General features: G+C 38.5%; 2 protein-coding genes across 5 annotated transcripts; both read right to left on the bottom strand.

Moving 5' to 3' along the window:
* Positions 1–944: 944 nt before the first annotated feature.
* LOC135649381 (protein MALE DISCOVERER 2-like) lies at positions 945–10,262 on the bottom strand. 4 transcript variants are annotated; one of them, XM_065167679.1, is made up of 14 exons: positions 10,120–10,262; positions 9,725–10,002; positions 9,497–9,629; positions 8,030–8,101; positions 4,849–4,992; positions 4,634–4,774; positions 4,095–4,190; positions 3,924–3,997; positions 3,385–3,834; positions 2,465–2,655; positions 2,224–2,356; positions 1,939–2,093; positions 1,606–1,794; positions 945–1,480 (listed from the first exon to the last, which is right to left on the bottom strand). In XM_065167679.1, the coding sequence occupies exons 2-14, from the start codon at positions 9,828–9,830 to the stop codon at positions 1,208–1,210; spliced, it is 2,157 nt and encodes a 718-aa protein (XP_065023751.1). In that variant the 5' UTR covers positions 9,831–10,002; positions 10,120–10,262; the 3' UTR covers positions 945–1,207. The 4 variants fall into 4 exon arrangements, with proteins under 4 accessions (XP_065023751.1, XP_065023743.1, XP_065023764.1 ...); XM_065167671.1 differs by having other exon boundaries at positions 9,725–10,213; XM_065167692.1 differs by having other exon boundaries at positions 945–1,468; positions 9,725–10,212.
* Positions 10,263–11,996: 1,734 nt separating this feature from the next.
* LOC135672440 (abscisic acid receptor PYL12-like) lies at positions 11,997–12,792 on the bottom strand. Its single transcript, XM_065180923.1, has one exon. The coding sequence runs from the start codon at positions 12,790–12,792 to the stop codon at positions 12,223–12,225; it is 570 nt and encodes a 189-aa protein (XP_065036995.1). The 3' UTR covers positions 11,997–12,222.
* Between the last annotated feature and the right edge of the window lie 1,786 nt (positions 12,793–14,578).

Below are 14,578 nucleotides of genomic sequence, written 5' to 3'. Positions count from 1 at the left end.
TTGGCTGTGATGAAGGATCAAGGAGCAGGGGCTAAGGGCCAACCTCGATCTGATTAACAAGACTTAGGCAAGGGTATCATCTACGATACCTTTGCTACTAGCAAGTGATGGCAAAACTATATATTTGGAACGTCTAACTTCGACTCCTAAAACTTAACAATATGGTCATAAAGAAAGAGAGAAGTGAACATTTTGACTGGCATGAGACCTTCTCGACTGCGGACCCTCTGTGGGTTCCAAGGCCACCCCTCATCCTTCTCACCTTCTTTCATGTCATTGTGTCCTGACAATTAGAAAGATATTAGATCCCGACGGATTCTATATGTCAAAATACAATGGGAGGTAGATAATAATGAAATCTAGCACACCTATTTAGATGCCTCACCAAAGCAACACATCAACTAAGCACCTCACATGATCGACACCATGCAAGATGGCTAACTGCAATGTCTGATAGTTTGAACAATCATTCACTTCCGAGAATTGTTTGATAATCTCGTTTGACAATCTCATATAACTACTGTCGTATACTAACTCACTATTTAATTCGAATGAGTAGCCGAGCCCTCTATAAATCCTATAAAACTCTTTGAATTCCTTAAATCTTTTACTACATTATTATTTTCCTGGTTCCTACTTAAGCATAAGCATAGATGGAACTTTTATCGAAGGTGCCCGTCAGTTTTAAATTTCCCTCTCTGAGCTACGGTTAGCTTTGTGATATGACATCTCAAATAATCAAAATATATATTAATAATATAAAATTTAAAATTAATACATTGCTATTTATAATATGACATCTCAAACAATCAAAATTGACATTAACAACATAGAACTTAAAATTGATACATGTTATCCTTTTGATACTCCGAAAGAGAAAATATTATGTCCTGATACTCCGAAAGAGAAAAGATTATGTCTCGGATGACCCGTTGCACTCGATCTCCAGGGACAGAGGGATCTCCAGTTTAAAAGAAGAGAATTCATGCACCAAGCTGCAGTTATCGGACGTACAATGATTACACACATTCATGTTCATAGTAATCCAGACCCAACATCTGATCTCTCGCAAAGCTTACAGATTGCACAAGATCCCTAATTTAGAACGGATCACTCTGGCTAAAAGAAAGGACGGTCAATCTCCAGACGATAACCATGGATATACACAAATTTAACGATGATTCTACAAAGAGATTCGACTCCCAGATTAAGTCGCTTCAACAGACAGAATCTCCAGTTCTGCCCACCAAAGCGGACAAAGTCTTGGAGTAGCAGCTTCTGGTGTAATCGAGATCACTTCACTCAATTTAGAGGCAACTTCCTTCATGGTCGGCCTCTTGCTCAGATCGGGATTGACGCATTCTTGGATGACCTCACAGATGATATGCAGTTCCTCATCTTTGTGGGATTTCAAAGCAGGATCAAGCAATGAGTCGATGCCACCGTCGCCATTCGCGTACTCTGCAGCCTGTTGTTTCAGCTAAAGCAGATATCTTAGAAATCGAAAGTTTTGCAGTATAAATTCTCAGCAAACTCAAGAAAAAGAACAGTATGAAGCTGTAATTATTTTCTAGTACTGTTAACAGAGTGTGTGCATCAGCTTACCAAGTTGAAAAGGGAGTCTTGTTCTCCGGTATGTGGAACCTTTCCAGAAACTATTTCTAACAACAGGATACCGAAACTATATACATTGCTTGCAGGATCAGCAGACACGGTTTCAGAGTCATCAAGATCTTCAGCTCCATGTGTCTTCCCCTTGGCAATAATTTCTTTCCAAACATTAAAATCTGCCACCTGCATTAGATTGTAACAGCATATATATATCAACCAAAAAAAAAAACCGTAGCGACTCTGTTGGCTAAGCTGATTGGACTTTCCTCCAAAGATAAGATAACATAATCATGCATATCATAGACACTAAGTAATGACTGGGATCACCTTGGCAGCAAAATCTTCTGATATGAGGATGGTGCTTGACAGCAGGTTGGGATGCGATATGGGTGGGTTCAGCTCATGTATGTGCTGGAGACAGTAGGCTGTTCCCATAATTATCCTCATCCGAGCACTCCACTCAAGATTCTCAAATTCTTCTGCTGGGCAAAAGTTAAAACCGTTTATATAATTCTGCTGGGCAAAAGTTAAAACTCAATTATATAATTTTATGTGTTGTCAACTGCCTTGGTGTTGATCTTTCATCAAACTCAAACACATTAATTTTCTTACCGTGAAGATGCTCATAAACTGTACCATTCGGCGGATATTCAAGGACCATCATTCTCATAAAAGGCACATCCTCTTCACAGTAACCAAGGAGATTGACAAAATTTTTGTGGTTTATACGAGACAGTGTATCTACCTATACATCCAAGATGTAAAAGATGTCAATGCATCAACCACACGATGATAAACATACTATATGCACTAAATCAGAGAAGGCAATCACTATAAACCAAGAATGAAAAACCTTTTTCCTGAAAAGCATTTCCGAATGCTTTGACCAATCATGAACAGATGTGATAGTGGTTGACACCACTGCCACCTCAACCCCACTTGATAATGTTCCCTTATAGACGATGAAATTTGGATGACTGCAAATGATGTTGCTAAAATCCTCACAAGCAGCTTCTAGCTCCGAGCACTTTAGTTTTGGTACCCCTGCATGTGTGAAGGACAAGACATAAGTTGTGCTTCAATGTACAATATCTAATACATTGAAAACAGTTCATACATAAATTAACATGTGAACAAATATCTAGTCCATTAGAAATAGTTCCATATCTAAACTAAGCAGAAGCTCCCTTGCCAACAGTGTAATAAGGTATATAATGGAGACAAAACTTCCAAGAAGCCAGTGATTAGAACATATTGTAAGTAGGGAACCGGTTGGTATCAGGTACTGCCAAAACGAACCAGCAAATACTAGGGTACTATTCATCTTGATAAGCCATTTTGATGCTTAAAATACTGCCTTGAAGACTAGTAGTACTGACAAAATGCTGCCTTGAAGAACACCAGTATAATACCCAGCCCAAAATCATTTAACTGATAGGAGAAGGCTTTCCTGTGAAGATTACGATGTCACAATATCATTCAACATTTCACACATTAGATGATTTTATACAAATTATACACCTGTTTTTCTCTTCGCTAACGTAGATAACATAAGTGTTTATTTAGTTTCGACTTTGGAGCTCCAGCAAACATACTAAGCTTCACCACACTTCTCATTCTTTTGATCTAGAACCCATCAATAAACTATAGATGATATGTAAACAAAAGAGTGGTTTAAACATGGAAATAAGGTTAAAACTACTTAGCTAGCTTCAGATCTGACATGTACTACATTCTAATGGCCAACCAGAGAATAACATAAAAAGGATATACCTGTTACAAATGCCTTTTGCAACTGACCACTTAGACCAGTTTTCCACGGACCTATTGTGGCCACACCCTTGCTGTGGCAAACTAAAAATATGCATGTTGCCAGTGCAAGAAATAAAGCAGCCACAAGCAGAACAAGAATGTATTTCCACATTGCAGATCTTCTACTTGATGTAAGATCATTCACCACAGAAGTTGGTGTTGATTCAGGATGAGCTATAGATGGAGAAACGGGTGGCAGGCTTGGAGATATAGGAGATAGAGATGGCTTTAGTTTGGATTTATCTCTTATTGCAGGAAATGAACCACTTGCAGTGGGTGGAACACTGACAACTTGATTTAGAGGGCCATCACTTCCAGGACCAGCATGGAGATTCCTGGTTTCTTCAGCCAGCCTACGCCGAACAGTATGTTCATGTACATTTGACAATACATATGGCCCGCCAAAACCAGCTACAGTCAAGAAAGAGTATATTATTATTGTATTAAGAATTTTTCTGCGAACAGGAGTATTTGGTTACCACTATATATCTTTTACTTACTGGCCAGATTATTGTTTCTTTTTTCATTTCCATCTGAAAATCCCTTAGATCTGATGCTTGAAGGCAAAAGTCTTCTGCAGTTGAGATATTTTAGAGAATTTGCATCGTCAGCTATCTAAATAGTTACTGTTGAGATAAATACATATAGAAAGAAACAAGAAAATGTCTTACATGTTTGGTGTATCAAATATTTGTATGATTTTTCCATTAAGCAGCACCAGAAAGGAGTTAATTTTCTTCAGTTTTTGCCAGCCAGTTTCCCCGAAGCTGATATTTACGTGATAGTAATCAGTACATGAATAACAAAATTGATTCAGCTTATATGGATTGAAACTTCCATATGATGAACAATAAGTATTGGTCAAATACAAATACAGGGATTTGTACAGAAGCCAAATGACTGATCTTATGGAGAGAATAACATTCAATCCCTTGGACTGCCCAATTTCTAAAGAGAATCCCTTGTTGACAAAAGCTTTACTTTATAATAACTGATTGGAATTTAGAAATTCTGGTCATGTTCTTAATTATTTTTTGAAATCATCTTCGCATGTAGAAAACATTAAATCTGCATATGGATTGTTAACTCTAATTATGTGCTATCAATAAACACTTAGCTAATATGAATACACTCTAGAATCAGGCTTAATTTCATGCTTATTAGCATGCATCGGTTCCATAAAGAGTCACAAAAACAAATAGCAACTTACCAATTCCCAACTTTGCGGTTTACATGTCCCAAATCATTAGCTTTGTTGCATGAAAGATTTTGATCATGCATCAGATCAAAGTGCAAGTCGGGATTTTCAATCCAGTGTGTGTTGCCTTGAAATTTGTTATGGCAAAGCAGACTGCAAAAACAATAAAAAGATAATTTTTCATTATCTCATGAAGAAAAAATGTATATTTGTAATAGGAGTCTCACAGATGCTTCAGAGATGGCATTTCTCCTATCTCCTTGGGAATTATTCCATTTAGCATGTTATTCCTCAAGTCCAACAGCTCCAACATGGTTAATCCTGCGATTTCCTTGGGGATGACTCCAGAAAATTTGTTCTTGTAAAGCACACTGTTGACAGAAAACTAGTTATGGCATAACAATGCCAATTATGACAATATTAAATGTCAAATATTAAGAAATTCAGTAATATATGTAGCTTGAGGATTATGCCTGAATACTCAAACTTAATATGAGATGTTAGTCTCTTAAGATCTTGACATCCCAAAAGCTTTTAATACAAGCAAAGAAAAGTGCAGCATCTTAACCCTATTCCATGGTGGATTATATCCAGGATGAGATACCTTCCAAATAAATTAGTTAAGACATAAAATCTAATATGCAAAAGTTTAAATATATTTCAAGAAGGAAAAAAAAAGACATCTTTGTAGAGAAAAATACCTATTAGCTCCAATTATTCTTCCAACTATGGTTTAAACTGCAGTGCATCTCACTACCGTTTTATCTAGTAATTCATGTTATAAAAAGTTGAACACATTTCACTAAGAGTTAGTATTTTCGTAATCACAACCTAGCTGCTTTATCTTATCACACATATCAAACAACTTCTTTATCAAGGGTTAGGAAATGTTTGTATTTCTTGGGTGTATGTACATTGCCTTTCCTCAGCCATACTGTATGCATGGAACCAAGAATTATCATTTCAGAGTATACTAAGCTGGTTTACACTATTAGTCTCCAATCACCTGTTCCTTAGAGAAAAAGTAAAACACACAACTAGCTCATTACTTAGAGCTAGATCTAAAAAGTAAAAACAAATATGGAACTTGACCAACCCATATGTTGTCCTTACAAATTAGCACATAGTTGCAGATATATATATATATATATATATATATTCATCATTTTTAATATAGAAATTTTTGTGTGTAATTTTTTTAAGTATACGTAATAGTTGAGAGGCTCCTCCATCAAGCAAATTAGGTAATCTCAGTGATTTAAAAAATGCTAGGCTCCATCAAGCTAGGTAATCTCAGTGATTTAAAAACGCTAGGCGCCAAGGTCCAAAAACGCTCGAGGTGCTAGGTGCTCGCCCGAGCGAAGCGAGACGCTAAAATATAAAAATATATAATATAATTAATAAATATAATTATTTAAATAAAAATATGATATTAAATTAAGAAAATCTTGCAAAATCACAATATCACATTAACAAAAGTCTCAAAATTCAAAATAAAAACAATAATTTCAAATAAATAAAAAATAACAGTATTAAAATCAAAATAATATATTATTAATCTAATAAATAAAAAATGCTGTTACTAGTATACAGTTAACAGTGTACTGTTACTATACCGTTAACAGTATACTATCGAGTCGATGTGAGAAGAGTGAGTAAGAGTAACACAACAGCGGTGAGCAACGAGCAGCAGTAGCGGGAGCAGCGACTCTAATAAGTAGCGACAGCAACAGCGAGCAATGATAGTGGCATCGGTGACAAAAGTGCCGCGTAACAGTAAGACTGATACTGTTGACTGAGAGCAATGGTAGCGAGCAACGACAGCGGGAGTGGCGAGCAGCAACAGCAACAGCGAGCAATGACAGTGGCAGCGACAGCGGAGAACAGCGACAATGGAGAGAGGCAGCAACAGCAGAGAGGAAATGTCGGCGTCAGAATCGCAAGAAGGTTTAGGGTTGGGGAAGTCACGAGAGGGATGCTGGGAGGTTGATATCAGTGATTTAGATGGTTTGATGGAACAAACTAAAGCACCGGGGTCGCCTGGTTTAACCCGGGCGCTCACCCAAGCCTAGGCGTCGGGCGCTTCGGGCGAGCGCCCAGGCGCTGCCTCTTTGAAGTGCACCGCTTGGACATGAAGCGAGGCACTCAGGCTTCGCCTCCCCTCGCCCAAGCGCCTAGGCGAGTGCTCGAACCCCTATTGAAATCACTGGGTAATCTAAAGCAAGAACTAGCTAATGTTGTTGCCCTGTTCTCGCTAATGAATCACACAAGTTTTCTCCACATATATTTGTGAGCACACAAGACTTTGCATAGCATGAGACCTGCTAAGCATGGGGTGCAAGTATTGCCAACACATGCCATGCAATCACTGTAACTGCATGCTGCAGGTAAATCTATGTTTGATATCTACTAATTATGTTTTCATTATAAATTCTTTTAATTTCTAATCACAATCAACATGCTTGAGAACATGGGTTGTCATTTAGATTCTTAGATGACAATACAACCTGGTAAATACTATTTTGCGACCTAAATGAGCGATGGGAAGTACCAATGACTTGCATCATAATTGTTTCTCGAGAACATATCCCTTTTCTTGATTTTAACATGGACTGACCAAACCAGTTTACTATATCAACTCACAGGCCTAGATTCACTTCTATTGGGACTGATTATTAATGCCACTAGTACTAAGGTGCCTCTCCTCCGATGCGATAGAGAGAAAACAGTTCACAGTCAATCAGCCATCAGCCAGCCACCCAATGATTGGAATTGTTGGAGGGAATGCAATAATGCTTGAAAGGCTTGCGAATAGCTAATTAGGCTGTCTCCCTTCTTTCCTATTCCTTCTTTCACATATTTTCTTTCCATTTTTATTTTTCTGCTGACACACCTGTCTCAGTGCAGCAGTGTGCTAGAGCATTTTGACAGCACATATGGATCCATTTGTTGGCTGACATCAACATGCCATCAATAAGTAAATCCTTTTTTTAGAATAGGTGCTAGTAATGCATTTGAGACTTTAACCCCAAAAAAGACAAAAAATCACATGTTTAATAGGTGCTAGTAATGCATATTTTTAGAATAGAGATGGAGCTATCACAAATTGATTTTGATGGGAAAAAGAACAAGAGATGTTCCATAAAATTCATTGGAATAAGAAAAGGTAAACAGATATAAATTACAAGGCGTGCATGTTCATCAAATGATTTCTTTTTTTGGAAAGCTCTACACAGATATTTAAATAACTCAAACTAATCCTTGTAGTTCTTTTTAAGCTCATGCTTATTGAATTATGGTTCCTTCTATTTAACACTGGTTACATTGAGGCAAGCGTAAGAGATGTTCTCCATCCACATATCATGTCAATTATATTCAAGTTATTTTTGAAACTGAATTGTAACTTACACAGTTCTCAGGTGGCTCAGCTTTCCAATCTCGGGTGCCAAAATGCCTCGCAAAGAAAAATCTTTTAGGTTCCTGCAAATGTGCCTCATTAGTAGACCTTGAGGACATAAAATGAATCAATAAACATACCATCAGGACCATTGTAATGGAGAAAATGAATTACGTAAAAGATGAATGAAACATTAAAATGAAGTGTATCTTCTGTGCCAAAGTGTTTTTGCTTCAAAATAAGTTAATGTCTAATTTCCATCGAGAAGAAGCCATCAGGACACCATTTATTGTTCTTGTGAATTCCATATCTGCCAGAAAGCACCATCTTTGGAAGTAGTATGCTATCCTACATTCCATAGTCAAGGATGACCATTATGCCTCTGCTATGAGGGAAGCAGCTCTCTTAGATCTACTTTGCTACACAACAATCTGAACCATGCACCGTTCATTTTTAAAATTTGAGTTGCATGTGCTGGTCTTACTACCATGATCTTGATGGTCTTTTCGTCCCATATGCTTGACAGGAAAATTGACCAAAAGGCTCAGGCAAACAGCAAACAAATTAATTTTCCCGTTTATTCCAATATATTACACTTTTGAGGAGGAGGATGAGGAGAAGAAGTAGTAGTGGTAGTGATATTAAAGTGCCATTAATCAAGTAGTCAATTTACAAAAGCCTACACCCGTCTCCTAAACCTAATTAAAGTGACATTAATCAGGTACGGCCTTTTTTTGTTAGTTTAACTATGTTAACCCTCCTAAGGCAATTCAACAAAAAGTTATCTAGGCCAAAGTGATGTTAAAGTGACAATAACCAAGCAAGTCAATTTACTAAAGCTAAACCTAAATAGACATTAATCAGGTAAGGCCTTTTCTTTTTTGTTATTTTAACAAAACAGTTATCTATGCCTTTTTTTTTGTTGAATTGCATTAACTTTGGCATAGATAACTTTTTGTTGAATTGCATTAGAAGGGTTGACCCTTCTAATGCAATTCAACAAAAAGTTATCTATGCCAAAGTTAGGCAGTTAATATCCGACTAATTAAAATGAAAAATAGAATGCAGCTTATAGAGTTGCCAAAAAGAAAAAGCATGTTAACATTAGCAAAACAGAAAAGTATGCAGAACATGATGTTATTGAAGGCACAGCATAATAACAAAATTTACCGAAGGTTAAGAAAAATAAAGGTGCTGGTCCAAGTCACCAAGTTAGAAATAGGCAGAACAGAGTAATCAAGATTAAACTATTTAAAGCAGACAGTAGATCCTATCGAGACAATTATCGCACATGATATGAATATGTTCATCCCAAACGAATAGGTTATGTACTTAGTATCCCATTGCAATTTACATTAATAACGTTTTCTTCTCAAATATTTTTATGTTCATAGGCAACCGATATCTAGTCGCGAAGAACAGAATGCACTAGACCAAGGAATGAAGAGAACGCAAAGTAAAGATGGCGACGAACTTACAGCGTCACTACTTTACCATCGAGACAATGGACGCCAGTCCAATTGCACGGGTTGTTGTCCCCGGGGTTCCAGTTCGCCAATGCCCCATACGGATCGGATTCCACTCTCGACCGGAATTGCAACAGAGCCAACCCTTCATCAAAATTCAGCGTTCTTCTTTTAAGACATTACCACTGTCACCAAGACGACAGACACCCAAGGAATCAAGAAAATAACAGACACACATACCTTCGAGGTTAATCGAGAAGCATTCATCGGTGAAGAGGTGGATGATCAGGACCACGCACAACACCTTCCGCAAATGGAACCCGGCCAGCTTCCATCTTCCTCCCATTCCACTCAAATCCGACCTTCAAATGGTCGCTACAAGCATACCTCCTCCAGATCAAAATCGACGAGGGAATGATCGATCCACCCCCGCAACAACTATCGGTCATATACGGACTTGTAGAACTGAGCGAGCGCTCGAATTCTTCGATCCGAAGTCCATCAACTTGCGAACTCACCTGAGAAAAAGAGGAACGACAGAATCCGGGAATGCTTCGAGCGCAAGAAATTTCGCGTCCCAAAAAGTATGTTCTCTCAGAACGAGGAGATAAAAGGTGAAGGGAAAAGGTGCTCACATGGTGGGCCGACGATCTCATCCGAGGGCGGTGGGTGTGGAGTTTGCTCTCAAAAGGGAAGAGGAATGATGACAGAGATGAAACGAGTTCACGAAGACATAATTACCCGCTCATCTTCTTTTCTAAAATATTATCGAAATGATGATAAAGATGGAAAGAAAGCACGTAGCGATTATTACTGTTATCGCCTTTTTTAATTCAAAAGTTCTATTGGAAATCTTCTACGCGTTTTTTGTACTACCCACGCGGCTACCGGCCATTTGCGCTGAGGCCCATCTGGGTCCGGCAGTTGCCTCCTGCAAGCGAGAGGCGCGAGGCGAACCCAAGGACGGAATGGCTAGGAGAAGCATCGCTATTACTCGTTACATCTATGCCTCCTCTTTGGAACGTCGGGTCGAACACGCCCACTGCCCTTTTGGCCGACCGTTGTTTGTTTATTATTTTTATTTAGATTTTTTACTTACCTCTAATCCAAAATAATTAAAAAATTATTTTTTTTCAAATCATCTCAAATTTTTAAGAGTCTTTATTATTAGAAATGACCATTTTACTTGTATGATCTTTAGTTGTGTCTCCATCCGATTACATGTCTATTTTATCAGTTGTTTTCTTTCACTTTGCATCTAACAATCTCACCTATGAATCCTCGCTCACAATGCTATGATGGATCGCAACCCTCATCCTTCAAACCCCCCCCCCCCCTCCCCCCCCCCCACAAGCCACTTGTACCTCAGCATTCAAGTTGATAACTAATATTAGTCGCCCCGTTTCCTTTCCTTGTCACTTATGCCTTTCGCATGAGGGTCAATTTATTGAGCAATTATTAGGTGTGGCTAGAGTTGGAGTATTTTTATACAATTATAGGTGTTTTGTAAAAAATTTGTTAACTTGAGATACTCTACTAAAAAAAAACTTGAAGTTAAAGCCTTTTTCTAGGTATTCGTCTTTTAAACTATCAATCAAAAAATTGATTATATTCTTTCATTTGTTATAGTATTATAATCTGTTACAATATTTTGATCATCATAACAAAAATATTATAAAATTTATTAAAAAATATGATAAATAAAATAAATTGAATCAAAAAATCATTTGATATCTCATACTAGAATTCAAATAGGTATTTATAATAGTTTAGGAACAACATCACTTAAATAAAAATAAAAAATTAGATTATTATAGAGCTTTGATCATCAAAACATAATGATAATAATAATTATGAAACCTATTTGAAAATACTATAGATCATACAAATGAACTCTAAACCTATACTAAATCTACCAAAGGACTAATAATATGACATCATAATGGTCTACGAACAACGACAACCTAAAAGATATAGTATGATATCACTTATAGTATTTTTAAATAATTTTATTATATTTTAAAATTTTAATAAAAATAAATAAATATTATTGAAAAATACTATAAAAGACTCAAACGAAAATACACTAATAATCCAAAACCAATGAAAATATTAAATATTTTAAATATTTTTTGAATTAATGGTACAGCTAAAAACACTAAAAGAAGAATGTTGTTTGAAAAAAAAAACCCAAAATAATTTTTTTAAAAGAAAATCATCCTATATATTTTGAAATAACAAATTTATCCTTATAAATGCTACGTAACTCTCACGTTAATAACTTATATGGTAGTTTCTAAAAACTTATATGAATTTTAAATTAAAAAAAATAAATAATCACTTATTTTGCAGGGATATATATAGTTTGGTTATGCACTGCGTTTTGGATGATTAAAAGGTCGAGCAGGGAGGGATTGACCGGATTCGGAGTTCGGTTCCATGGACCCACGGTGAATGCGCTCACAAAGAGGATCGAAGACGCAACATGGGACTCCCGAACATTACGCTAAGTCGCATCGTCATTAAACCAAACCAAACTACCTAAGAGCATTACGCTAAGTCGCATCGTTTGTACATCTACGCGTAGTATAAGCACACACAGACCAGTGGCACTTTACTGTTCCCCCTCAAGGTTACAACCTTACGCCGCAAGACTGCAACCGAGACCGGTAGAAAGCAGCACGTGCTTTCGTCCCTCGGGTTGCACGCTTCAAGTAACCATCAACCGAGGAATCAGCTCAGCCGTCGGCTGGCGATCCAGTCATCTCCTCCGAGATGCTCGCCAGCGACCTGAGGTTGCACCGGATGATGGTGTCCGCGAACACGCAGGTATCCTCCGCCGTGTTGCCCGGCGGCACGTCCACCACGTACGACTCCACCACGACGGTCCCCGTCCCGCCACCGCTCACGTGGAGCGTCGTTGTCGACTGGTAGTTGCTGAGCCGGTGGTCGCCGCCTACGACGGAGAAGCTGATGACGTGCCGGTCGTCGTCCAGCGTGTCCAGCCGCTCCGTGCTGGTCCCCGCCGGCAAGCCGGACACCACCGTCACCTCCCTCACGCTGCCCACCCCGCCGTCCCCCGCGCTCAGCTCGCAGTCCTTCACGAACTTCTTGTAGTCCTGCGGCCGGTCGAAGCGCCGGACCAGCGACCAGACCGTTGGCAGCGGCGCCGCCACGTACTGCACGTTGACTGAGCCGCACTGCCCCGGGCCCTTGTGCCGGCTGTGGTACCGCCTTAGCACCTCCTGCGTCGCCGGGCTCCCCGCCGCGGGTCTCGGCAACAACGGCATGTTCGTCACGGACCGCATCCGTCCTTATCGTCACCTACTCAAGCTCTCGATCACTGCTTATAAGACTCCTCCCAGTGGCGGTGATACGCAAAGTCTAAACCGGGGTCTTGCTTGTAGACCAAGTACATCATGCGTTAGCTATTTTGTCTTGTCCGGGTGAGACTTTCCTATCTCGAACGTATCCTAACCCATGTTTAGGCCATCAGACCACGATAACAACTGTTTTCAATTCATTTTGCATGTGCTCGAACCATATTGCCAAGGTGACCTCGGTACCCTCTTGTTCTTGGTGTTCTTATTGGGGTGAATAAAGGTGTTGGGATGTAGCTGGCAGTCTTGTCCGGCATTGACTAGTGAGCTAACTCTTTGGTGACAAAAGAATTATCCTGCTTGGCAGCTCATCCTGCTTGTGAGATCGGCGCACGGTCCCGCTAACCGTGGCTCACGGTCCACCTTGGCAGCGGCGGTGGGTAGAGCGGGATATGACGGTGGCAAGGACGAGGAAGAAGACAGAGGCGGAGTTTGCCGGCCGACAAGTAACTGGATAAAAAGCGCAGACGGCGTGCGGGGGGGGGTGTCCTCGGCACGAGGGCCGCGCGACGTTGTGGCTCCGGGGGCGCAGAAATGGATGGTGCTGATCGGCACGTGACTTTGTCGTCCCATGCAAGCGGATAAGTACGCGCACTGTAGCTGCTCCGTTTTCGAGTTCATAAAGAAAAAGTAGGGAAACAAAAAAGGAGAGGAAGAAAACAAAGCAAAAGGAGGATGTCGTCTTCCTCCGAGCTCCATCGTCGGCGGCCCGGCGAGCTCGGTCAGATATTTCTTTGGGGCTCTCCCCAAAAGATCTGCCCTGTTGCGGCGGCTCCCCCGCGCTCTCCCTCTATATCCCACAGAGGCGGCCCGTGGGGCCCCAAGGTGAAGTCACCTCCGACCTCACCAGCGCGAAGTTCGAGGACTTAGTGAACAAGACAGGTTTGGCACGGAGACTTCGGATAGGCGTTGTGATATGCTATTATGTATCAATTCGAACGATTTATGCTCAATGTAACATGTAACTCGTTGGTGTAATAAGTGATACAAGCGGCTAACACGTGAATGATTAACATACATTTATATTTATATTCTTAATGTGTGTTTAGATAAGGAGATTTAAATAAATATATTATTGTTGTGAAATGTTTTAAGTATTTGATAAATGATAGATAAAATCATAATTTAAATATGCATTGATATGAAAAAGTATTGTTTGGTAAAATTATATTTTAAAAATTCATTAATTTTTTATGTAATGAATTAATCTCTATAATATTTTAAATATTTTTATTTTATTTGTATTTAAATTAATAAAATAAATAAATGTAATCTTATAAAAAAATTCATACGACCTAGATATATAATAAATACAAATTTTAATCATATAAATAAATATACAATGACTTTTTAAAATAAATAAATAAAATTTTATTTTATATTAGATAAACCATATTAGTCGTAATTTTATGATTTTAGATAATAATAATATAGGATACTTTATAATTTTTAAAAATTATATTTGTATCCCATAAATACTAAAACATTTGAACTTTTGTAATATAGCATTTCAACCAAATATGATTTTAAAAAATATTAAATATCAAATCACATTTCAGATATGTTCACAAACATATCCCAAATATCACATTAGACATAGATCGGATGTCTTACTGTCCAATTGACTCTTTACTACTTGATAATTTTCAATGATTCAACAAAATTGTCATATGAATTAAATATATATTTACTCTTAGTCAACATCCAAAAATTA

The sequence above is a fragment of the Musa acuminata genome, chromosome BXJ1-4 (genome assembly GCF_036884655.1).
Source record: "Musa acuminata AAA Group cultivar baxijiao chromosome BXJ1-4, Cavendish_Baxijiao_AAA, whole genome shotgun sequence".
NCBI lineage: Eukaryota > Viridiplantae > Streptophyta > Magnoliopsida > Zingiberales > Musaceae > Musa > Musa acuminata.
The sequence above is the reverse complement of the archived record's forward strand: the minus strand, read 5'-3'. Positions and strand labels throughout refer to the sequence as shown.

Bases quoted from the DNA above. Each gene is read 5' to 3' on its own strand.
- LOC135649381 (XM_065167679.1), bottom strand. From the start codon at position 9,830: ATGGGAGGAAGATGGAAGCTGGCCGGGTTCCATTTGCGGAAGGTGTTG. The intron at 2,357-2,464 runs GTTTTTCATTCT...TTGGATGTATAG, and splicing joins AAATGCTTTTCAGGAAAAAG to GTAGATACACTGTCTCGTAT. The intron at 1,795-1,938 runs GTGATCCCAGTC...AATCTAATGCAG, and splicing joins CAGAAGATTTTGCTGCCAAG to GTGGCAGATTTTAATGTTTG.
- LOC135672440 (XM_065180923.1), bottom strand. From the start codon at position 12,792: ATGCGGTCCGTGACGAACATGCCGTTGTTGCCGAGACCCGCGGCGGGG.